The 26948-nt window shown below is 39.8% G+C and overlaps 1 protein-coding gene across 1 annotated transcript; it reads right to left on the bottom strand.

The window, feature by feature from the left end:
• Nucleotides 1-294: 294 nt before the first annotated feature.
• On the bottom strand, nt 295-26395 carry LOC133659308 (immunoglobulin superfamily member 10-like). The gene is made up of 10 exons (XM_062062054.1): nt 26279-26395; nt 23564-23831; nt 18192-18321; nt 17734-18124; nt 14694-15446; nt 12932-14602; nt 5779-6975; nt 3568-4471; nt 2421-2787; nt 295-2343 (listed from the first exon to the last, which is right to left on the bottom strand). The coding sequence occupies exons 2-10, from the start codon at nt 23776-23778 to the stop codon at nt 826-828; spliced, it is 7146 nt and encodes a 2381-aa protein (XP_061918038.1). The 5' UTR covers nt 23779-23831; nt 26279-26395; the 3' UTR covers nt 295-825.
• Between the last annotated feature and the right edge of the window lie 553 nt (nt 26396-26948).

Here is a 26948-nt window from a genome sequence, read left to right as displayed (position 1 = left end):
GAGCTTGGTATGATATGATGGTATGGTATAATAATCATATCAACAAAAAACATTTTGGGTGTCACCCATTACTACTTACTTCTGATTTCTAGTTCAAAATACAGTATTTTAATCAAAAGAACCATGCAGACATGAACAATCTCAAATATATTTCAATGTTTATTATTCCTCCCATACATTAGTAGGTTCTAAAACATATACTGTATTGTTACAGATAAGCATAATGTATAACATTACTGTAAAATATTGTGTACAACACAATAGAACATAATTATCTAAAACTGTATTAACCAATTATATGCGTTAAAATAAACAAGGGAATCCTCTTAAAACCACAATCCATCACTGACATTGTAGCCAACAAGATGCATCCAGTGTAAAAAAACAATCATTATACCCTCAGTTTGTATTACAAAAATAAAAAACAGTTGATAGTTTGCTGTTAAAATATTTGTACAATACATTCCGACACGTGTTTTCATCATTTAATGTTGAAGGTTAAGTTGTAGACAACACTGTATGTGCAGTAATTATACCCATGTGTTGTCAGCATCACCTCCTAACTTTAGATCGATCCCACATGAATATGAAACATCTACTGTAGGATTTTTCTAGATGTTCCCTTATAAGTTACATCAACCCATTCCAGCCCCCCAGATGCGTTATTTATTGAATTGCTTTGTTCGAATGTTTTTTCCTCATTGGAAACCATTGTTGGAGATTTTTGAGTAAGCTGTGATCCTCTTAAATCACATACAACAAGGTATTAAACCCCGAACACCCAGATGTCTGCTAAAATCAGTCTTTCAGTCCTGATTTATTCTCCTACAGCACATGCACATATACAGCCTTTAGGTCTGTACCCAGATGGTTCTTGGCCAGACACTTATAAGTGCCAGAGTCTAAGGCTGTAAGTCTTTGAATAATAAGCGTACCCTGAGGGTGAAGCAGTTCACTTCCCATTTGTCTCCCTTGTTTTGCTGTTGACAGAATGGAATAATCAGGCAACTCCCAGGTGATCTCTGGTTTCGGTAAACCAGCAGCAGCACAGTTTAGCTTGATAGGTGTCCCTGCCATTACACTCAAGCTAGGTGGTGGCATTGTAGTGATGCGTGGTGGGTAGGCGATGATAACAACAGGGACCGTAAGCAAAGTCTCCCCTGCATCATTCCGAGCTCTGCAGACATAGTTTCCTCTGTCATGGAGAGTGGCATCTTGGACAACTAGGGTACCGTTTTCTTGCAACTTGTAACGGCCCAGGACTTGAGGCCGGGTGAGAGTGTGGCCCCCAGGGAGGGTCCAGTAGACTCGAGGTTTCGGATTCCCATCAGACAGACAGTGAAGGTAAAGAGGATCCCCAAACATACCGCGTATGATGCCCCTCGGTCTTGTCAGAATGAAAGGCTTCTGCCCAACATCCAAAATGATTAACTTTTCTATGTAGCCCATCATATTCTTGGCACCACAGCGGTATTTTCCAGCATCCTCAACGCGAGCATTATAAATGACCAAAGTCCCATCGCGGGAGTTACGCCGTGTTCCATTAGGCAGGATCCAGGTGATATCAGGTTTTGGGTATCCATCAGCAGAGCAGTTCAGAACATTGGTTTTACCCAATGGAGAGACTATCCGCTCATTGAAAGGGTTCTTAAAAATGGGCCTTCGGAGCGTATTAGTCACTTTGAGCTGTACCACCAAAACCGCCTCTCCTCCATCGTTCCTGGCCATGCAAATGAACTCTCCTGTATCTGTAGGACGCACATTACGAATTTCCAATGTCCCATTATGATGAACATTAATTCTTCCCCCGAAGTATGGTGCTCTTAAAAATATGTTATCAGGCATTATCCAGGTGATTGTAGGAGTGGGGCTGCCTTCAGCTTTACAGTCCATAAATTTCCTGGAATATTTTGTGGAGAAATCTTTTGTTACTGTTCTATTCTGATGGTAGCCATTGATCACTGGTGGGTTACCATCAATTTCTAGCTTGTAGACTTTTCTGTTTTCACCAGCAGGGTTGCGAGCCATACACACATATTCTCCAGCATCCATTAGCTTTACATTTCTTATATCTAGAGAGCCATTTACATGCAATAAGTAGCGTTCATTAGATGCTGCAATTACATCATTGTCAGGCAACATCCACAGAATCTTTGGTTTGGGTTCACCAACTGCTTCACAGTCAAACCGGATGTTACCTCCAGGCTTTACTCTGGCATAAGTTTCACTGTTTTGGAGTAGCTTTGGCGCGGCAGTCATCACAGTGATATGTACGTGCATCTCATCTTTTCCTACTTGGTTCTCAGCAATGCAGGTGTAGTCTCCTTCCTCTGACATGCCGACCTGGCAAATAATACCTATATGTTAGTTGACAGGACAAGTTTTTTTTTAATTGAAGTCTGTAAGTGTATACCACTTACTTCATTTAAGTAGAGTGTCCCATTGTCAAACAGAGTGTAGCGTCGCATTCTGCCTCCTCCACTAAAGGAATCTGCCTGCAGAGCACTGTTAACAAGGGTACCATCTGGAAGACCCCACGAGATCTCTGGCTTTGGAGCCCCAGAGGCTTTACAGTCAACCTTTAGGTCATTACCATAGACAACGTTTTTCTTGCCATAGAGCTTATGCTCTATTTTAGCTGGTTTCATGGACACCTTGACTCTCATGAGTTGTTGGTCATCACCAGTTGCACTTTTCGCGACACAGTGATAGTCTCCTCCGTCTTTATCAATCACTGAGTTGATGATTAGTGTACCATTTTCCAGAACCTGGATTCTGCTACCCATCCTAATAAAATTTGAAAATTTAATTAAATTAAAATGAGAAAGAAATATACATTAATATGATCAGTGGAAGACAGATTGTTGGCAATTCAAACATGCTGTACTGTAAACAGGTCTGATGTACTTTTTAATTATGTAAAAGTCCTATAATTAATGGTTTTCTTATTTCAAAATCATTCATTCATCCATTTTCTACCAGTTAGCCAGTTGAGGGTCATGGGTGAAGGATGAAGTTCATTCCAGCAAATTTTGGGCAAAAGCAAGATAAAAACCCTGGACTTCAATCACAGAGCACAGATCATTAACATTTACAGTATATTCACACCTATGTAGGGTCCAATAAACCTAGTGTAACAGAGGCCAGCCAGTGTAATTGGGCTATTTGAAAACCTCTCTCCCTGATGACCTCAAGAGCAGTGCTGGCTATCAGGTTGATAGGTCGGGCTTCTAGCTGAGTAGCTAGCACACTCGTCTCATGCCAGCGACCAAGGTTCGAGTCCCGGTTGGAACAGAAAAAGCAGGGACTGAACCAGGCAGGTTACACTAACATAAATATAACCCGGGGTACTCTGAGAACCTAGGACCCTCTGGCTGTGAGACAAACATGCTTTCTAAACTGCCTCATAATGTCGAATTAGAGCATGCTTTATTTTTTTAAATTAAATTAGTGTTTAGCAGCACGGAGAGAAGAAACAGACAGCACAGAGAGCTCACACTGTTTAGAAGGAATCCAGTCCAAGTACTTTATGGGATACTATAGCATAGTATAGTAGTAGAATCTTACCCTTGCCACTGGTCCACCACTGCTTCAGATGGTAACCTCCACATTATCCTGGGTTTAGGGTCTCCCTTTGCTGAGCAGTTTAGTTCCAGCTGATCCCCAAAATACAATTCAGTAACTTGCTGGGATGTTGCTACTATTTTAGGTGCAGATTTTGTTTTCTCGACTGTTAGAGTCACCACCCTTCGCTCTGAGCCTGTAGAGCTTGTTGCAATACATTCATATTTGCCCTTATCGTTTGGATTTACATCCTTTATGTGGAGGGTTCCATTCTCATGAACAGATATTCTATTGTCCCAGGCAAATCTGTTTGAACTGACTACCACACCGTCATGCAGCACCCAGTGAATCTTTGGCCGAGGATTGCCTTGTCCTGTGCAGTGCAGCCATAGGTTTTGGTTTAAAAGAGCTTTCACCAGCTGACGTTTTTCCTCCAAGATATCTGGTGGGGCAGCTACCACATGCAGGCGAATTGTAGCAGTATCAGCACCTGCTGAGTTACTAGCGATGCACTTGTAATGACCTCTGTCAAAAACTGACACCTGTGTAATGACAAGAGTCCCACCAGCAGTCACCATCACCCTTCCATTTGCGGTGTTTTGCCCCCTTACTTGTGTCCGGTTTGCCAGAATCCAGGATATTGTGGGTGTGGGTCGACCCTCCGCATTACACTTCATCTCCACAGTATTACCTGAATGAGACTTTATCTCACGCATTTTGGGTTCCAGGATACGTGATGGGTAAGCTACCACAGTGAGGGTGACTATAAGTTTATCTGACCCATGATCATTTTCAGCGATGCAGAGGTACTGGCCACGGTCCTTGATGTTGGCATTTTGTATTGCCAAGGTGCCATTGTGCAACACCTCAAACTTGCCTATTCTCCCCTTGATGGTAACTGTGTTTTCTGGAATGAAGAGAGAATATCCCTTAAATATTAAAAGTTAAGAATTTGTATTGACAATTTTTGAATGAATATTTTCTCAAGCACAAATATATAGACAGTATAATTAGGGTTGGGTATCGAGTATCGAGTATCGATTGGAACCGGGACTAACTTTCCGATTCTCCCGGAATCGTTCAAAAGTTTCAATTTCGATTCCTAGTTTCGATACCCATTCCGCCGTCCGGAAAAAAAGAATAAGTCCGCCGACCGGAAGAAGAAGCCGCTGAACACCAACGAAGAAGCGCCCACCGCCGGAAGTGTTAGCATAGCCGAGCCTATGTAGCCGAGCGAGTCAGTCAAGCATGGATAGCGGGCGTCGGCGGTCGAAAGTGTGGCTTTATTTTACTAAAAAAAATGAAATATCGGCGAAATATAACACGTGTGACAGGACTGTTTCGTGCTTAGGAGGGTGCACGTCCAACATGATGAAGCACCTCCGAGTTCATGAAGTACAAATATATGCATGTCCCGTCTTTGACGCGCTGCGCCGACCGTCCTCCTCCTGCTGTCAGATCTCGCTTTCTTCTATTTATGCCTTCAAGCTTCTTCCACACCCAGCGAACGTGTATTGTCCACAGCAGGAGACACTATCTGTCCAGAACGCTCACGCATCCTGCCTGAGAAGGCGGATATAGTCATTTTCCTAAACAAGAACTGTCTCTGATTTTATACTGTACCTGCTGCTAATCTGGACTGGGTTTTGCAAGTTGTTTCTTATTGTTTATTTGCTTTTCTGCACCAGGTTAGCCCATCAGTGGGAGCACGGTAACATTTTTAAGTACCTGCAGCATCATACACTTGTGTGTGTAAATGTGTTTTCATGAGGTTTCCTGCAGCATCATACACTTATGTGTAAATGTGTTTTCATGAGGTTTTCAAAAATAAAGCTCTCTTGAGGAAAGTGTACCCCTGTGAAAATGTATTTATAATATTTATATTCAAATTCATAGATTTGATATTTATATTCTAGTTGAAAACAGCCCTGTGAGGAATTTATAGTAAAGTTCATAAAAAGTTAATAGAATTAAAATTGATGGAGAATGTCAGACTATTTCATTCAGAAAGACTGTATGAAGGTTAGCTAGCTCATTTAAAATATCCAAAACTTTTTTTTGACCCTGCCTCTTAACAGAATCGGAATCGAGAATCGTCAGGAATCGGAATCGAAACAAAGAATCGGAATCGTTCGAATTCAAACGATACCCAACCCTAAGTATAATGGACAATCCGTTTTCTATTACATCACATTTGGTATCATTCAAGTGTACCTGTGCTTGAGGAGAAGCGTTTCCAGGATATTTCTGGCAGGGGGTCTCCGACAGCCTCACACGGCAGGAAAGCATCTGAGCTGGACAAAACTGTAAAACTGGCTGCATTGCCACCAACTATTCTGGGTTTGCTTGGCGTGACCTTAGTAGTTGGTTCTAAGCCAGCAACAGTGGGTCTCATAGTGACATGGGAATGATGCACATTGTTTCTTTTGTATGTGTAGGTGTAGTTTTGCATGGTCATTGTAGCAAAAAAAATGTCTTTACCTGCACTTTCTTTGGTAACACTTTTCAATGTCGGCCTGACTTTCCCTGTAGCTGTTGTGTGACTATGTTTTCTGTGTGTCGAGGGTTTGTAAGTACTATGTACTCTATTTTTAACTGTTGTGTAAGATCCCTTTGATGTAAACGACATAAGTGGCGTTTTGGTTGGAGTATAAGAAATATCCCAGTCTACTTCCTGGGAAGCATATGTGTCCTGCTCTGATGACCCTGAGGTTCTGTCAATTGGCCTTGATAGCGTATACATGGGTTTTGAGACACTCTTTTGGGGTACTATAGTTGCCTGGATTGCACTTCCCATGGTTATCCCAATTGTTGTTTTCTTGTGGAACTCAGTTGCTTTCGTAGGATAAAATGTATTTGTTTTAGGTTTCTTTAAGTTTCTACTGCCCTTATAGGGCCTCTTTCTTCTTCCTTGGCGGCCTCTCTTTCCATTGGATCCTTGTCTTGTAGAAAAATCATCTGGGAGTCCACCGGAGCCATATACAAATTCCTTGTCAGACTTTCTCCCTGAGGGTAAAATGACTGTAGGTGGTGAGGCAAGAGTTAATGGTTCTTGTGGTGTTTCAACAGTGGTGCGGTAATAAGTAGGGCTAATCGTAATTGGATGCTGGACACTGGGCTTCAGATTTGGCACCTCATAGTCTGCAGAAAATGACTCTTCATGGTTGTCTTCTTCAAATATGCTCATTTGTGTCTCTGATTTTTTGGAAGGGGGTAGATCCAGTTCAGTCAGGGAATGAGCAGTTGTGGGGGCCAGAGTAGCAGGGGATGTATTTAGGGTTACCGTTGAAGTCTGATGAATTGTGACTGTTTCAGTAGTGATTAAAGGCTTCCTTTGTCTTTGAGGTGTTTTTGTGTTGCCTCCTTTCTCTTGTCCCCCAAATGGAGTTGTGGAAATGGAAAGTTCTTCATCTATTGTAAAAAAAAAAAAAAAAACACAAGAAAAACAAAACATGTTAATCATGAATCGTCAGTATTGCACTGTGGGCCATGTGGGTGTGACATACAAATCAGTGTCTTATAAGATCCTCTTAAAAAAACAGCGTTCCATGCAGTCGACATTTGCTTTTGGTGTATTTATTTTCTTTCACATTTGGGAAAAAAACGAGCCCAGTTATGCAAAGTACAAACGTCCAGTGCAGAGGATGCTGATTCTCAGAAGGATAGACTGTCCTACGATGAAGTCATTATCATCATTAATAATTGTTTTAATTGATTATTTAGGTGACATTGTAAAATAGCGTTGATATTGTAGTAGGGCTGGGCGATGTATCGATATACGCGATATATCGCGGGTTTGTCTCTGTGCGATATAGAAAATGACTATATCGTGATATTCGAGTATACGTTCTCACGCAGTTGCTTTTAGCTGCGGACATTACACTGCAGGCTCCTCTCGCTCTGTCTTGTCTCTCCTTCTCACAGACAGCGAGCGCACCTTCCTACATACGTCACATACTGTCAGGTCATACGTCACATACGTATACGCCGTCGCGCAGCAGAGAGGTAGCAGCATGGCTAAAGTTAGCTGTGGTGCCAGTGGTAATACGAGAGAAAGAAGGTGCGATACTGGTAACAAATGAAGGAAGAATTAATTCCCAAGAAAAACAGCAGGGGGTTCATCGTCTGGCGGTGGTTTAGCTTCAAGTGGGAATATGTCGAACAGACAACCGTAATTTGTCAAATGTGGGGAAAAAACATTTCTACAAAAAGTAGCATTACTGCTAATATGTAGCATCATTTGAAAAGTCACCTGCTAGAGAATGAAGAGTGCTTACTCCGCATGTCAACATCTCCGTTCGGTGCCACACGCCCACAGCATCAAAATGCTGAGGCAAACATTTCCAGATCAACACCATATGAAAAAAATAGTCAACGACAAAAGAGATAACGTCCGCAGGAACCTACCACATAGTGAAGGACGTACACATTTTGATTTCCTATTATGCAGCTCATTTTTATTTGACACTTATTGAAATATCTTGTGTGACATCATGCACAAAAGTGCACTTTATTTGTTTTAAACTATTGTAGTGGCGTTCAGTATAAAACGTGCACTTTAATTTAGTGTTGTTTTGATTTGTCATCTTAGAGACATTATGCACAAAAGTGCACTCATAGCTTGTTTTAAAATGATTGACAATTTTGCACTTTCTGTTTTGGAAATGACATGAATGTTTGTGCCACTGCTTAATAACTGTTTAATATATACAGTGTTGGTCAATTGACTTAGTTGTGATTTCCCTCTCTGCGTGAAAGTTTAAAATGAGCATATATTAATGCAGTATGAACAAGAATGTTTTAATGTAGACACATAGAATCATCATACTGCTGTGATTATATGTATCAAGTGTTCATTCAAGGCTAAGGCAAAATATCGAGATATATATCGTGTATCGCGATATGGCCTAAAAATATTGAGATATTAAAAAAAGGCCATATCGTCCAGCCTATATTGTAGACAGAAAAGCTCTATTTACTGTAAATCAGGGGTCTCCAAAACTTTCAAAAATAAGACTAGACAATAAAAAAAAAATTTAAAAAAGGAACTAAATCAATATAATGTACTGTATTTTTCGGACTGTAGAGCCGCACCCAGTACATTTAATAAGAAAAACATATGTTTCCATATATTAGCGGCACCGGACAAATATTTTGTGGATGTTTATTTCCAGACGGTGTCTGTAACGCGGCTGTAAAACGGCTGATCAAACAAAACAGAGACATCGTCATGGACCCATTAGCTATGGAAGCTGGCTCTCCAATCAGCTAATAAGACTCATGAAGTCCATGTGACGTTTTGGTGAATTTACATACAAAAAATTGTCATTGTAAGTTAATAAAACTAACACAGACACACGTAAACGTGTTCGCATACTAGCTAATGCTAACGACACTAGACTAATTATGCTATGGCAGCACGTACGAATATGCAATAATTTAGTCCAAAAAAAAACTTACAAACGTTGCTTGGAGTAATGAATGAAGAATCCTTTTGAACAGAAACGTTATGGACAGTTTTACATCCAGTTCAAAACAGGAAGTGCATTTTCAACACGCAACACCCGCAGTGAGCGAACTCATCCAAAATATGGCACCATACAACACTAACACACATTATCAGTGTGTTTGCTTGCGTTTAATAAAAACTATTGAACACAAAAAATTATGGCCATTCGCAAAAAAAGCCCAAACATTTTATACACTGCAGGGTTTCAAAGTGTAGGAAAAAGTGGCTTATAGTCCGGAATCTAAGGTAATATCTGATTTTGGAAATGTATATATTTTTAAAAAAAATAATATCCATATGTATAGAGCTTATGTAACGAAATTTCGTTCTTATCTGTACTGTAATGTTCAAATTTGAATGACAATAAAAAGGGAGTCTAAGTCTATGTCTAGTTTATGTATTCTTATTTCTTATTTATTTGCATTGAAATCCAATTAGGGGATCATGCAATCACAGTGTTTGTTGCTCCAATGCTAATGCACCAAATCACCTGTGTGTTTGCTCGGAGTTTGTTGTTTTTTTAAAAGGAAAAAAAAAAAAAGGAAGTACCCACTTTCTACAATTGCATTAAAGATGTTGACATTCCTGGTAAAAACACACTACAACAGTCACCCACACACATCAAACCATAATATTATCATCGTCTCTCTCGAAAACCAAGTCCAGGTTCATACTGATGGTAAGTCAGTATTTATTTTGTAGTTTTTATTTGACGTAGGGCTTTTCTTTGGTTTATACATCAGTAAATGACAGTAGCATTAGATTGCTATACAGCACTAACTAAATTTACGAGCTCAATATGTTCCATTCACGAGCTCCTAACTCAAAACACACATATCTCAAACCAGAGCTTCCCACTGAAATGAATTAAACACGATGCCTGGCTGTATTTTGGGGGGGTCCTTACCGGGAATTTGCTATGCCAGCTAGTGGTGTGGAGGCTCGTAACTTATATATATGCTCTCAACTTAAAAATAACAATGAGAATGAGAGTGAGAGGGAGACCTAAAATACCCGTAAGTTAGTTAGTTGATGTACTACAATATTACAAGACCCAAAAGCAGTGAAGTTGTCACTCTGTGTAAATGGTCAATAAAAAGAGAATACAATGATTTGCAAATCCTTTTCAACTTATATTCAATTGAATAGACTGCAAAGACAAGATATTTAACGTTCGAACTGGTAAACGTTGTTATTTTTTGCAAATATTAGCTCATTTGGAATTTGATGCCTGCAACATGTCTCAAAAAAGCTGACATGAGTGGCAAAAAAGACTGAGAAAGTTGAGGAATGCTCCTCAAACACTTATTTGGAACATCCCACAGGTGAACAGGCTAATTGGGAACAGGTGGGTGCCATGATTGGGTATAAAAGCAGCTTCCATGAAATGCTCAGTCATTCACAAACAAGGATGGGGCGAGGGTCACCACTTTGTCAACAAATGCGTGAGCAAATTGTCGAACAGTTTAAGAATAACATTTCTCAAAGAGCTATTGCAAGGAATTTAGGGATTTCACCATCTACGGTCCGTAATATCATCAAAAGGTTCAGAGAATCTGGAGTAATCACTGCACGTAAGTGGCGAGGCTGAAAACCAATATTGAATGCCCGTGACCTTCGATCCCTCAGGCGATACTGCATAAAAAAAGCGACATCCGTGTGTAAAGGATATCACCACATGGGCTCAGGAACACTTCAGAAAACCACTGTCAGTAACTACAGTTTGTCGCTACATCTGTAAGTGCAAGTTAAAACTCTACTAAACAAAGCGAAAGCCATTCATCAACAACACCCAGAAACGCCGCCGGCTTCGCTGGGCCCGGGCTCAACTAAGATGAACTGATGCAAAGTGGAAAAGTGTTCAGAGGTCTGACGAGTTCACATTTCTAATTATTTTTGGAAACTGTGGATGTCGTGTCCTCCATACCAAAGGGGAAAAGAACCATCTGGATTGTTATAGGCGCAAAGTTGAAAAACCATCATCTGTGATGGTATGGGGGTGTATTAGTGCCCAAAGCATGGAAAACTTACACATCTGTGAAGGCACCATTAATGCTGAAAAGTACATACAGGTTTTGGAGCAACATATGTAGCCATCCAAGCAGGCCCGGCCCTAACCAATCTGGCGCCCTAGGCAAGATTTTACGTGGCGCCCCCCCCCCACATCGGCAGTGTGTATATACTCACAAGAAACCGAATAGCTTTGTCTTTGACCTTTTTTTTTACTTAAAGAAAGCAAATTAACAATCAGAATAGTTAACAAGATAAAAAAAAATATGGATAAATAAATGAATACAAAAAATAAAAAATGAATATATGAAATACAATATTTTTTACATACATAAACACAAAATAAAACGTGTCAACAAGTTGCATAAAATAAATTAAAAATACAATATAAATAAGGCACTGCACAAAACAAGATATCAAACCAGTATGACTTTAACAACTATATTACGAAAAAAGGGGATCCTACAGAGTTCTCTATTTGTGCTTTTTAATATTGCATTAACTAGAATGACTTACAAATTACTGTACACCAGGGAGTACTGTAATTACCTAACGTTACATTATTATTTTCCATAACAATTTAGCCCCCTCCACAATATTAACCCGACGTTAAAACAGAACTAGCTATTTATTGATTAGCAATTGCCGAATCATGTAACATTAGCTTATTGCTAAAAAGCCAGGTTACTATCACATTCTGTAACAGACAAATAATTTCATGTAGGCTAACGTTACCTACCTGCTACCTCTGTCTTTTTCTCGTTTCTCCTCTTCTTTTCTCTTTTTTCTTCCCTGGGCACCTGACAGTTTTGGCCGTTTTGACATCTTGTGTTGATTTTTTTATGTGGTGACGTCCAAAAAGAGTCATGATACGGGAAGGGAGGGGGCGCACCGTGCCGGGGGAGAGGGGGCGTAATGTTGTAACAAATAATATTTCTATTAAATAGGCTTTACTTTGCATTTTAATTAATGTGGGATTATTTTATGTATTTAGAAGTAATAGTTGTTTTTTTGTTTGTTTTTTTCCTCCAACATTTGTGGCACTGGCGTGGCGCCCCCTGATGGACGGCGCCCTTAGCATTTGCCTATACGGCCTATGCCACGGGCCGGCCCTGCATCCAAGCAACGTTATCATGGACGCCCCTGCTTATTTCAGCAAGACAATGCTTCGTAGTAAAAGAGTGTGTGTACTAGACTGGCCTGCCTGTAGTCCAGACCTGTCTCCCATTCAAAATGTGTGGTGCATTATGAAGCCTAACATACCACAACGGAGACCCCCGGACTGTTGAACAACTTAAGCTGTACATCAAGCAAGAATGGGAAAGAATTCCACCTGAAAAGCTTCAAAAATTGGTCTCCTCAGTTCCCAAACGTTACAAGTGTTGTTAAAAGGAAAGGCCATGTAACACAGTGGTAAAATTGCCCCTGTGCCAACTTTTTTGCAATGTGTTGCTGCCATTAAATACTAAGTTAGTAATTATTTGAAAAAGAAAATTAAGTTTCTCAGTTCAAACATTAAATATGTTGTCTTTGCAGTCTATTCAATTGAATATAGGTTGAAAAGGATTTGCAAATCATTGTATTCTGTTTTTATTTACAAATCACACAATGTGCCAAATTCACTGGTTTTTGGATTTGGTAGATTAGTATAACATCTAAAACTCTATGGAGGTAAATCAGGGTCAAAAGCTATGTACTTGAAAAAAATTACTTTAAAAACTGAAAGTTCAAATTTTGATGTAGTGTATTCAAATAAAAAGAAGTAAACACAAAACACAAGCTGGCCTGTAGGTTCAGAAAGGTTTAGGACTGCTGTTGTAAGTGAAAACAAGTGAAAAACGTTCTTACCTGTGGAAAGATCCGGTGTGTATGGTACTGCAGTATTCTGCCCCGATGACTGGATGAGTTTATTGATAATGGACTGTATATCAGTTATTCTGTTGGGTTTAAGGATTCTTCTGTGACCATGGAATATTCTCCTCCGGCCCCCTCCTTTATGTTTCCTCTTTGGAATAATATGAATGTGCTGCTGGGAGATGATAGTGGACCCCGAAGGTGGGGATCTTATTGTTTGCGTCGTGTGGAAGGTAATTTGATTTTCCTGTCTCTTTGTGGCGGTGACGGCTGTGATGGTGGACTGGCTTTTTGGATCAGAATGGACAAAATACTCCATGGGGTCTCCGCCATCTCTCATCGGAGTCACATTGGGATCAATCGTAAATGACAATGGTATCTCACTGGATGTCTCCGGATCTGCAGGATGTTCTCCAGAGAACTGCAGCTGAGTTTCTTGTGAATAATCTATGTGAGTTTGAGGTTTGGAAGGTATTTCAAAAGAATCATTCTCAATAGTTCCATCACGGCTGAATATGCCTGTGTTGTCTGAAACCGGGTAATGTAGGGACGTGACTGTTTTACTTTTGTCTGGACTGTGTGTAAATCCAGACATTTGGATTGTCACAGAATCTGTTGCTAGTTTGTCCTTTTTGTAATTCTTTGTGGTCATGTCAGGCTGTCTGTTTCCCGTTCCAAATACTTGCCGGTTATTTGAATTTGGCAAAACCGTAGTCAGCAAAATGAGATTGTCATTGTGTACATCGCCAGAGCCAATTTCGTCATCATCTAAAAAATCAATCTTTGACTCTTTAATTAACTTTCTCCCTGTTCTTGTCTTATCCCTTTCTTCATCTTGAGCAATTTTCATGAAATGTACAAATTCTGCCGGGTCCACTGTCCTCGTTGCTTTATCAAAGACCCGATTGCCAAATGTGCGTCTGTTGCTAACTGAAATCCTCCTGTGTCCCTTTCGACCTCCTGAACCTCCTTTTCCTCTAATTTTCTTTCTGGAATGTGGTCGATTTAAAGTTATGCCTACTGATTTCTCAGTAGCTCTGTCTGTGGCCGTGATACGGCTCTCAGTTAAAGTTGTGTCCATTTGACTTTCCATCTCAATTCCAGATCCATCGTCATCAAAACCTGTCACCACATTGGAGCTTTCCCTTGTTGTCACTTGAAATACCAAAATGTCAACTCCCAAATTATTAGAAACCAAACACCTATAAAATCCTTGGTCCCTTGGAGTGAGTCCCTCAATCAGCAGGGTGCCATTCTCATACATCTTTCTGGTCCCATGCGACTTATCCAGTACTGAGTGGTCAGGGAATATCCATTGTATAGAAGCCTTAGGACTTCCTGTCGTGTTACAATCGAAAATAAGATCCTCCCCCAGTTTCTGTGATATCTGGACACCATTGACATCGGCCTCCTCTACATCAGGAGAGAGAACTGTCACTCTAAAAACTAGAATGTCTGCATCCAAGTAGTTTGTGGCAATGCAGCGATAGAGGCCCGTGTCTGAGACATCTGCACCCCGAAGAGTGAGCTTCGCTTCAGCTGTGATTAGAATCCTACTGTCCTCACTCACGTATGGGGCTCGAACCTTAATTCCATCTGGTAAAATCCACTCTAACAAAGGCTTGGGCTCTCCCCGGACTTCACAGTTAAGCTGTACCACACCACCTATATTTTAGATTTAAAGACAAAATACATTTACATTTAGGGGTTATGGTTTAGCTTTATAACAGTGCAACCTTGATCCCTTAACACCCACCTGTGATTACGGTGTGGTCAGTCTTGGTTTGGTTGTCTTTCTTTATCATCGTCCATGAGTAGCTGTCCTTCTTAGGGGTTGTGTTTTCCATACGTAAGTTGACCACAGACTGGTACTTGATGTGCAGGGTAGAAAATGTGGTGGAAGCACGGTCAAGCTGCAGGTTAATCTCACCTTGCATTAACCATGCAGGCAGGGCTTTGATTTCAGCGTCAATATTTGAGTGTGGCTCATCCTCAACCATTTTCTGACTATATCTGTACACCATTTCAGGACGCTTAGCCAACATCACTCCTCTCTCCAGTCTCATGGGAGTCTCGCTGTAGGCTGCTAGGACTTGCCACAAATATTGAATGTGTTCATCGTCAATGTTACAGACTAAATATGTTGTGATGCTTGTTGTAAGCATAGTGATATTATTATCCTCCTCCAAGGTAAGGGAAATGTTGTCAAAATGTGATGGCCTTTGGACAGTGCATAATAGGCTGGCATCACTGTGAAACTGATCCGTCAGGTTAATTTGTATAGACCCGAGTGGGGCTAAAAAGTCCCTTGGAGAAACCGGTGTAAAATACTCTGCGTCGAAGCTGATGTTTTTCTGCTTTAGATGAGAGTGGATCCACGGTTCAGTACAAGTAAAGGCCTCAGCAGGTAGAAGAGAGAGTTGTCTCTTGTGGTATCGGGAAGGATCATCACAAACAGGACACAGCTGGCCCCGAGGATTCCTTCTATCCCGCTTGCATTTTAGCACCCCTGGAAACATTTAAATCAAGTGTTAAAAACAACAATTTTACACATGGACATGTTGTGCGTAAATCTGGACAAAAATGATTGGTGAAATATGGACATAATAAGACAACATCATTCAAGTACAGAATTGTAATTAATGATTTGTTCTCACTGAAGCCATGTCGTGAATTCGAAGTAAAATGTTTCCTCACTGCAGCGTTAAGGTTATACTTTTGACCATGGATATGTTCTTTAGTTTACTATGGATAATTAGATTCATGAGAAACCGCAGAACAAAACACATTTCAATACCTTTATAGATGTATAGATGCATACTTTTAATTATGTCGTTTTTTTCATTCGTACTGAGAAGAGATTCAAATGCAATGTTTCAGGATGAAGAAAAAAACACTTTCCACCACACGAAACACTGGAAATATAAATTATCTGTCACAATAATAAAATCCCTTAGTGTTCAGACGCAACACATTTAGGGTTACACTATAATTCTTAATGGTTTCAAAATAAGCCACTATTAATATAAAAATGCAAATAAATTGTCATTAGATAAAAGTAACACAAAGGTGAGTCACTTTACAAATATGTTCCTCAAGCATCTACATTTTCTTACACAAGTGTAAAAAATGTACAAAAAAAAAATCTTGGTAGTACAACAGAAAAATAATAAATAATTTTAAGATAAATTTGATAACAAATGACGTCATAGAATACTGATTTTTCTCTTTTTGTTCTTCTTTTCCTGACAATGTTCTTACGTATTGAACTGAAACTGAAAAAACAATCAAAGAGAAGCTAATGAATTAATTGGATGCTCGCTGACTTGAAGTCCTGTAACGAACGCTAAGGTCCTAAATGGCTTTTTGCAAAAAGCCGTTTTTTTTTTTAGCCTAATTCCAACTTGGACATTAGAAGTTCCAGAGCAACATGAAATAAAGGTACTGCTTAAAGGCCTACTGAAACCCACTACTACCGACCACGCAGTCTGATAGTTTATATATCAATGATGAAATCTTAACATTGCAACACATGCCAATACGGCCGGGTTAACTTATAAAGTGCAATTTTAAATTTCCCGCTAAACTTCCGGTTGAAAACGTCTTTGGATGATGACGTATGCCCGTGAACGTAACCAGTGAAACAGAAGTATCGGTACCCCATTGAATACAATACAAAATAGCTCTGTTTTCATCTCATAATTCCACAGTATTCTGGACATCTGTGTTGGTGAATCTTTTGCAATTTGTTTAATGAACAATGGAGACTGCAAAGAAGAAAGTTGTCGGTGGGATCGGTGTATTAGCGGCTGGCTGCAGCAACACAACCAGGAGGACTTTGACTTGGATAGCAGACGCGCTATCCGACGCTAGCCGCCGACCGCATCGATGATCGGGTGAAGTCCTTCGTCGCGCCGTCGATCGCTGGAACGCAGGTGAGCACGGGTGTTGATGAGCAGATGAGGGCTGGCGTAGGTGGAGCGCTAATGTTTTTATCATAGCTCTGGCAAGGTCCCGTAGCTAAGTTAGCTTCAATGGCGTCGTTAGCAACAGCATTGCTAGGCTTCGACAGGTGGCACAGCATTAACCGTGTAGTTACAGGTCCAGTGTTTGGTTCGGTGTCTCCTGATAGTAGTATTGTTGATCTTTTGTCTATCCTTCCAGTCAGGGGTTTATTTCTTTTGTTTCTATCTGCATTTAAGCACGATGCTATCACGTTAGCTCCGTAGCTATAGGGCTTCACCGATGTATTGTCGTGGAGATAAAAGTCACTGTGAATGTCCATTTCACGTTCTCGACTCTCATTTTCAAGACGATATAGTATCCGAGGTGGTTTAAAATACAAATCCGTGATCCACAATAGAAAAAGGAGAAAGTGTGGAATCCAATGCCCTTTTACCTAAGTTACGGTCAGAGCGAAAAAAGATACGTCCTGCACTGCACTCTAGTCCTTCACTCTCACATTCCTCATCCACGAATCTTTCATCCTCGCTCAAATTAATGGGGTAATCGTCGCTTTCTCGGTCCGAATCGCTCTCGCTGCTGGTGTAAAAAATGGGGAAATGTGAGGAGCCTTTCAACCTGCAACGTCACGCTACTTCCAGTACAGGCAAGGCTTTTTTTATCAGCGTCCAAAAGTTGCGAACTTTATCGTCGATGTTCTCTACTAAATCCTTTCAGCAAAAATATGGCAATATCGCGAAATGATCAAGTATGACACATAGAATGGATCTGCTATCCCCGTTTAAATTAAAAAAATTAATTTCAGTAGGCCTTTAAACTGCCATTCAACTCACCTGTGTGCTTCTGTGTCCACAGTGCAAACCAGGTTATTCGACAATCACACGCCCAGCTGTTGCCGTGGAGGAAGAGGTTCTCCAAGTGGCCGCAGCCTGAGAAGATCTCTTCAGGCAAGCTGGTGAGAAGGTTGTCAGACAGGTAGATGGTCTTAACCGAGGACACCTTGAAAACCTGGCTGTGTCTCAGGGTGATGAACGTGTCCGGGTGGAGCTGCTGCAGACGGTTGCCTTCCAGATTGACCAACTGCAGACGGGTGAGGCCGTAGAAAGCCTCGGGGCTTATGAACTCAATGTGGTTGTGGTCCATGTGGAGTCTCTGCAGACTTTCAAGGCCTTTGAATGTCTGTTTGTTGAGTTCCTTTACTTTATTATAGGACACCTTCAGGGCCTTGGAGAACAAACATAACAGATCATTTAGACTCAAAAGGTGAGTTATACTTAGTAATATGATTCACCTGTAGCGATCTTAGGTCCTGGAATGTTCTGTCTTCAATACTGTGGATAAGGTTGCTATGCAGCATTAGTATTTCTAATCTATCCAGTCCCGAAAAAGATTTCTCTCGTAAGACAACTATACTGTTGTATCTGCAACAAAGAAAATTCAGGAAGTTGTTCAGTGTTGAACTATTTTGGGAGCACCTGTGCAATGTTATATTTTGATCAGTACATGTACAAGACTAATATTGTTTTTGATTAAAAGCGATCCCAACAAAACACACAGAAGAGTGTGAAATAAGTATTTTTATTCGATGTAGAATACACTAAAATATATACTGCTTGTCCCTCTCTTGGTTCCAAGGGGGCTGGAGCCTATCCCAGCTGCATTCGGGCAGAAGGCAGGGTACACCCTTGACGATCGCCTCCTCATCGTAGGGAGACTAACATTTGTCTTGACTTCAATTCATTTAGAATGGTTTTCCACTCAGGAATATGCACGCACACACACATGTTTTCAATCGGCTAAATTTCCACAGCTATAGTACATCTGGATTATGTGAGGATACCACAATCAAAATATTGTTTAAAAGGATGATCCCAATGTCATCAGTCCTTTGTTCTTATTGTGGTGCCACTAAAACACATGTAATGGTGGCTTAGGGTCGCAACGACACACACATCTGAAAAGGGGCAAGCGTAAGAAAATGGAGCAGATTGTTGGGAGAAAAAGTTAAGAGAATAAACAGAGATACAGGCTGTAGAAATTAATTTAACTGCTTTGAATATCGTGACTGCTTTACTACGCCACCAGGGATTAACAGAAGAGTAAGTACATGTTGCTATTTTATTCTGTCAGTGGTGACTGATCAGGAAAGGGCTGGGAAAAAATAAAAGGGTTGGGCGATATATCGAGTTTGTAAGATACATCGATATATTTCCAAACAAGATATGAATTAAGAAAATATCGTAATATCGATATAATTAATTTCACGTTAAAATGACCAAACACCGCTTATTTGTTGTGTTCCTTGTTCTCCCCCTCTTCCCACTTGCTATTAAACCCCTCCCCTTCCTCTTTCCAAGACGTGCTTGCACGCATAAGAACATGATTGGTTGGTTGTTTACTATGATGAGTCACGATTGGTTGACATTAGGGCAAAACATTAGGGACAGGCCAATCAGAGGCAAGATAGGGCGGGTCATGGAACCAGGAAGGGAAATCCCAACAGACATCCCAAATGACGACGAGAGAGTCGTAGAAGAGGGTGATTTATATATATATTTTTTAAAATAGTGTAAGACGGCAGAGGGATTCTCTTCTTTAGATGTTTCTTTTAGCGAAGTAGACCACGACCAGGAAACCCACAATGCGTCTACTTGGCCACATTTGGACAAATGTATGCGTCTGGATAAAACATTCATTTGAGTTGTTTACCATTTAAGTCCAAATCAAAACTGTTTTCCAGTTGCCAAACCGGGCATATTTCGCACGAGAAATGCTGCCAAAAATGTACGCCGAAGTGAGGAATATCATAGCCGCACAATGAAGTCAAGTCACTTACTTGGCGCTGACCAGAACCGTACATGTGTGACAGTCCATTATATCGTCCACTGGGAATTAAAAAGTGCCTGCCTGCAAATTATTTTTTTTTAATCTGAGTTTGATACATTTTGTATTATTTGCACAGCTATGTTATTTTACGTAGAAAGAATATTTGTCTATTTTATTTATGTTATGTAATTCTGTGCTACTTAAATAGTTTCTTTTCTGTGCTGTTAATACTCATCTTGACTAACTGGCTTAATAAAAGTGTTTAAAGTACACTTGTCATTCACTTCAATTTCAGTGAATAATGCTCAAAAATATCTTTATATGTATACTTTCACCGGAAAATACACTATGTTGCCAAAAGTATTTGGCCACCCATCCAAATGATCAGAATCAGGTGTCCTAATCACTTGGCCCGGCCACAGGTGTATAAAATCCAGCACTTAGGCATGGAGACTGTTTCTACAAACAGTTTTGAAAGAATGGGCCTCTCTCAGGAGCTCAGTGATTTCCAGCGTGGAACTGTCATAGGATGCCACCCGTGCAACAAATCCAGTCGTGAAATTTCCTCGCTCCTAAATATTCCAAAGTCAACTGTCGGCAACTCAGCCATAAAGTGGTAGGCCACGTAAGCTGACAGAGAGGGGTCAGCGGAGGAATTATGGTGTGGGGTTGTTTTTCAGGAGTTGGGCTTAGCCCCTTAGTTCCAGTGAAAGGAACTTTGAATGCTCCAGGATACCAAACCATTTTGGACAATTCCATTCTCCCAACTTTGTGGAAACAGTTTGGAGCAAGCCCCTTCCTCTTCCAACATATGCACCACTGCACAAAGCAAGGTCCATAAAGACATGTATGACAGAGTCTGATGTGGATGAACTTGACTGGCCTGCACAGAGTCCTGACCTGAACCCGGTAGTACACCTTTGGGATGAATTAGAACGGAGACTGAGAGCCAGGCCTTATCCACCAACATCAGTGTGTGACCTCACCAATGCGGTTTTGGAAGAATGGTGGAAAAAAATCCTATAAACACACTCCGCAACCTTGTGGACAGCCTTCCCAGAAGAGTTGAAGCTGTAATAGCTGCAAAAGGTGGAGCGACATCATATTGAACCCTATGGGTTAGGAATGGGATGGCACTTCAAGTTCATATGTGAGTCAAAGCAGGTGGCCAAATACTTTTGGCAATATAGTGTATATCGAGATATATATCGAATATCGAGTTTAAGTAAAAATATATCTAGGTGTACTTTTTCGTCCTTAATCACACTGCCATTCATGAATTCAATTGACATTGTACACACTATTATCAATTGTACACACTATTATCAATTGTTACTTTTAACACAAGACAAAGTGTGTCACTTTTAGGCTAAATTTTGGGACAGTTCCCGTTTTTTGAACACTATAAAAAGGGTTATTGAATTTTGTGATCGACATTGACATTAGCATGTCAATAACATCAAATTTAATTGGCACCTATGTCAGTCGGTCTATAAGTTTGGACACCCTGTATACTGTATCCATGGCACACTTACTTTAGAGCACAGTAGAGAACAGTAGAGTAGAGTAGAAGAAGAAGAAGAAGAAGAAAGCCGGCTAATGAACAGGTATGTTTGGGCGTGTATACCTCATCCCTCTTCCTCAAAGGAGAAAATGATAAGGCAGGGGACAATTTGTAGAGAATGGAGTAAATTAAAAGGTAACCTTCTCGAGGAAAAGACATTGGGTTGGCGTGGCCCGGCTGGTAAGGCTGCCGTGCCAGCAACTTGAGTGTTCCAGGTTCGATTCCCGCTTCCGCTATGGGCAAGATACTTAACCCACCTGCTCCCAGTGCCACCCACACTGGTTTAAATGCAACTTGGATAATGGGTTTCACTATGTAAAATGCTTTGAGTGACTAGAGAAAAGCGCTACATAAATGTAGATCACTTCAATTCCCATTCAAATTCATTGTGTCGGAGGTTAACTTGTTGTAGTGACGTCGGCAAATCTGATTGAGGTAGAGATTGAGACATTGTTTGATTTATTTAACTGGTTCACTTACAGTCTTGATTATTGGAGCTATTCCTATCACAACAACTTGGTTGTAGACTGTATCGTTGTGGCTTGTGCAGCCCTTTGAGACACTTGTGATTTAGGGCTATATAAATAAACATTGATTGATTGAACAACTTGGTTTTATATTGTATCTTTGTCAACACAGTGATGGTAACATGACAGAATGATTATGTCAATAACACTACACAGGGTTCGTACGGGTGCTTAAAAACCTTGAAAATGATTGGATTTTAATGTTGTGTTTTCAAGGTTTGAAAAATGCTTGAATTTTGGGTGAAGTGCTTGTAATTGCTTGGAAATACTCATCATATTTCTCGGCAGTCTGACTCAATAGGCTAATTATAAAATGGAAAAAAATAAAATAAGTTTCCTTAAAAATGAAAGCTACACGCTTGATCTGTTGTCTTTGCACGAGCCCTTACATTATGTTGTTGGCATGCCAGATACGGCTCTGTGTCGCCCCAAAGAGGACAGTGGTGCATCGGTCCGTCACGCCGGGAGGTTGACGTTTTAATGAACATTGGATGGAAAATGACAAATACCAACTTTGGATAAAACGTGGACCAAATCCAGGTGTAGCCTGCTGCAAAGTATGCAAAAAGGAAATCCAGCTTTTCGTAATGGGAGAGTCGGCTCTCTCGAGTCATATGAAAGGTAAGCCACAGAGATTACCAGCTCTGCAAGTTAACTAACGTTAGCTAAAGTTTTGTTTTCTAACCTTTTAGTACATGCTACTCAGTGGCCTAGAGGTTAGAGTGTCCGCCCTGAGATCGGTAGGTTGTGAGTTCATACCAAAGACTATAAAAATGGGAGCCATTACCTCCCTGCTTGGCACTCAGCATCAAGGGTTGGAATTGGGGGGTTAAATCACCAAAAATTATTCCAGGGCGCAGCCACCGCTGCTGCTCACTGCTACCCTCGCCTCCCAGGGGGTGATCAAGGGTGATGGGTCCAAATGCAGAGAATAATTTTGCACCACCTAGTGTGTGTGTGACAATCATTGGTACTTTAACTTTAACTTTTAATGCCAGACCTAAACTGTGAGATCAGCGCTAGATTACATGTTAATTACGGACAGTTATTACGAGCTATGAAAGGAAAAAAGCGAGCGTTTGTCAATGATAAATTATAATGTTAAGGACTTCCCTCAACTAAAAATCGATTTGTTATCATAGCCACAGTTACAAGGCTAGATATGCTTAATGAAAGCTGACTGAGGTGTTGTGAAACTAACAAAATATTTTCCTTTAATTTATTATCCTAATGTGGAACAGTTTTGTTAATAAATGAGTGAAATTGACATTTTGAGGTTGCGTGGATTTATATCACATTATGCAGTTTAAGGTGTGAATCAATCAGAGCTGTTCGATGTCATTGAGTGCTGTAAGTAAGAAAAAGAACAAGAAATGTGAAAAACAACACAAATGGAGACACATTTGCAAACACCAATGACATTGAATAGTCACACTGTTCCATTTTCTACGCCCCGTTCAGTTAATAATAACTGCTGGTTCAATGTTCGGCTTAGGTTTGAGCAGATTTTCCGTATTTTTTTGCTGACCTCAAACAACAAGGCTATGGATTGATTCACACTGGTTTAAAGGTAAAAACTGGAAAATTGATCTTGAAAGTCCTTAAAAAGTGCTTGAATTTGGCCATGGAAAAGGTGTACGAACCCTGACTACAGTGTCCAGCAGTGAATGATTGAATACTATGTCCATTCATTAACATGTCAATGTGTCTGCTAAATGTTACAGGGGAAAAAAAGTAGACGCTCACCCAAGATTAATTCTTTCCACGGCTGGCTTGATGTGGTCAGGTACCGCGTTTAGGTATCGGAAGGTGCAATGCACTTCGCTGGGTGCAGAGCACACACACGACGGGGGACAGTCACCCCTCGCCGGCAGGGCGGCGGCCAACGGGATCGACAACAACAACAGAGCCCCCCAGTGGAGCACACACCTCCGCAGGTACGACCCTCTGCAGGTGCTCATCGTGGATGTAAAACTCGTTTGGCCCTACAGGTCAATAAAAATTAAAAATGCACCTAAGGGAGAGCAAAGCAGTGAGCTCTTAAGGTGGAAACAAATTAATTGTACAAACATACATATATACATACTGTACAAACATACATATACACACATACTGTACATATACAAATACATATACATACATACACTCATGCATATAATCACGTTTCATCAATCATATATTAACGTTGTTGCCCTAGGGGAAACTGGGTAACACATGGCACACTGACAAAGCTTAACCTATAGTTACTATAACAATCTACAAGGTTAATATAGCTGGCTTTTCTTTCTTCCCCTCCATTTATCTGTTTGTATTTCAAGTTGTCATTACATATATGTATTTTTGCATTTGAACAACTGTATTGTTGATAATAGAGGTAAACTATTGTTATTATTCATTACCAATAGTGCTATTTCTATTGGTATTTGTATTGCTCCATTTGTAGTGTAATAATGCTCATTGTCATTTCTGTATTATTATTTATTTCACTAACTGCTTCTTTGTTATCACTTTTACCGTCATATTTGTACATATCCTATTTGCTGATGTTGCTCTATTGTTGTTGTTGTTATTGTTGTTATTGTTGTGTTTGCTGTTGTTTTCGTCTCTCTGTCTTATCCCCCTCTTGTCCCCACAATTTCACCCTCTGTCTTCCTTTTTTTCTCTTTCTATCCCCTCCTTCTCGGCCCGGCTGCACCAAATGATAATATAAATTACATTTAATAAAGTCAAATACAAATAAGGCAACAAGAGAAGTATCCTACACTTCTCTTTTGTAAAGTAAATTTGTACAGCCGATATGGGCATCTACATCAACTATATGATTTGCCTGAGACGTTGGACAGGACAAAAAAAAAAAAAATGTATACAAACAGATTTATAATTTTGTAATACAAATAAACAATTTTGTAGATTTTTTTTTTTTTAAATACATGTTCTGATCTGTTATATAACTCCCCCAACTAACAGTACATGTAATGATCTCTTTCATACGATTGCTATGTTGTGTGTATGTAAAAGTTTGTAAAATAATATATATTTTTAAGGCAAGAATAATCAAATGTAGTCCAATGTAGTTGCAATTCCACATGATGTGATATACATTCAATATTTATTTCCCTTCACCCTTATTTATGTACTTCTTTTAACAGTCATTCCAGCTGTATAGCTCAAGCTACCCTGCCATGGGAAAACAAATATAGGTAACACTTTAGTGTAAGGAACATATTCTAAGTAACAAAGACTTAATTTAGAGTTATCTGGACACTAGGGGAACATATAAGGGTTAGGGTTAGGGTTACTAATAAGCAATAATTCTGAGGTTATTGAGGGAAGACTCTTAGTTAATGGCTTACTGGTTGTATAATAAGGCCATGCAGTATAAGGCATTAATAAGTACTTAATAATGACTAATTAGTAGCCAATATGTTACTAATTTGCATGTTAATAAGCAACTAATTAATGGTGAATATGTTCCCCATACTAAAGTGTTACCTAATTTACAAATAATATATCTTTTTTTGTGTGTGGGGTGTATTTTTTTATTATTAATTTAATGTTTTTTTTCAAAACACATTTTTATTTTTTGTTGTGTTCACAAGTGTCTTTTAAAATATTAGTTCAAGTTTAAATAGTTTCCCCTATTTTGGAGAGGGTATATTTATTTCACTATGTGGCCTACATTACTTTTTCTAATAGGCAGTGAAGTTCGACGTAAAAGTCCGATTTGACTGTTCTTTTTACGTATTTTATTTGGAAAAAATGCATGTGGTTTAAGCGAATGCTTTTTTCCAATTCCTCATATTTAGAAAATACTGTCTTAGGGTATTTTTTGTGCTCTTCATTTGCATTTTCGGTAACACTTTAGTATGGGGAACATATTCACCATTAATTAGTTGCTTATTAAAGTAACAGAGACTTAATTTAGAGTTGTTTGGACACGAGGGTTAGGGTTACTAATAAGCAATAATTCTGAGGTTATTGAGGGAAGACTCTTAGTTAATGTTGTATAATAAGGCCATGCTGAATACGGCGTTAATAAGTACTTAATAATGACTAATTAAGAGCCAATATGTTACTAATTTGCATGTAAATAAGCAACTAATTCATGGTGAATATGTTCCCCATACTAAAGTTTTAACGACTTAATTTAGAGTTATTTGGACACTAAGGGAACATATAAGGGTTAGGGTTAGGGTTACTAATAAGCAATACTTCTGAGGTTATTGAGGGAAGACTCTTATTTAATGGCTTACTGGTTGTATAATAAGGCCATGCAGAATAATAAGGCATTAATAAGTACTTAATAATGACTAATTAAGAGCCAATATGTTACGAATTGTCATGTTAATAAGCAACTAATTAATGGTGAATATGTTCCCCATACTAAAGTGTTACCAAAATATGGATTTTCTTAATATACTACATAATGTTGTGGGGGGGGAAAAAAAGTTGATCTCTTACCATCCCCTCACAAGAAACCACGGCTTCAAACCACAGTTCAAACTAAAATCCCGTGGAAGAAAATGGTCCACACTCGATCCTAGTAAGCCTCCAGATAGAATCCCCAGATGAGTCCGCCGTGTGCGGATTGCATGTCTGAGGGGCCGCCTGAAGTAGAGAGCTCCTTTTGGTCTCCTCCGCCTCCCCCCCCTCCTTACGCTGCAACCTGCACAAATGTGGTCCCCGGGTAGCCGTGAAGTATAAAGCCAGTTGAAAAACAGCACACATCTGTTGGAGAGTGCTGAAGCTTGCCTACATAGTGCAATGACCCATTTTCTGCCATGTTAATAGTAGCTGACACATGTGTGTCTATTTCGGAACTCATAGAAGGAATAAAAGCAGACATTCAAAATCAATCAACTTTTTTATGTGTAGGATTTTGTATTTTAGCATGGTTGTCTTTTATAATGCTAACAGAATGGACATGCCACCAACTTGCCTTCAAAACATGAAATAAATAGATGTGTCCAGTGTTGTCCCGATACCAATAATTTGGTACCGGAATTATTTTGTTACTTTTTGGTACTTTTCTAAATAAAGGGAACCACAAAAAATTGCATTATTGGCTTTATTTGAACAAAAAAAATCGTAGGGTACATTAAATATATGTTTCTTATTGCAAGTTTGTCCT

This window comes from Entelurus aequoreus, linkage group LG10, assembly GCF_033978785.1.
Source record: "Entelurus aequoreus isolate RoL-2023_Sb linkage group LG10, RoL_Eaeq_v1.1, whole genome shotgun sequence".
Taxonomy (NCBI): domain Eukaryota; kingdom Metazoa; phylum Chordata; class Actinopteri; order Syngnathiformes; family Syngnathidae; genus Entelurus; species Entelurus aequoreus.
This window is presented reverse-complemented; position numbering and strand designations above follow the sequence as displayed.

Coding starts and splice junctions, on each gene's coding strand:
- LOC133659308 (XM_062062054.1), bottom strand. CDS start 23,778: ATGAGCACCTGCAGAGGGTCGTACCTGCGGAGGTGTGTGCTCCACTGG. Junction 15,447..17,733: donor GTGGACACAGAAGCACACAG/GTGAGTTGAATG, acceptor AAATGTTTCCAG/GGGTGCTAAAATGCAAGCGG. Junction 2,788..3,567: donor GTGGTGGACCAGTGGCAAGG/GTAAGATTCTAC, acceptor AAATTTTATTAG/GATGGGTAGCAGAATCCAGG.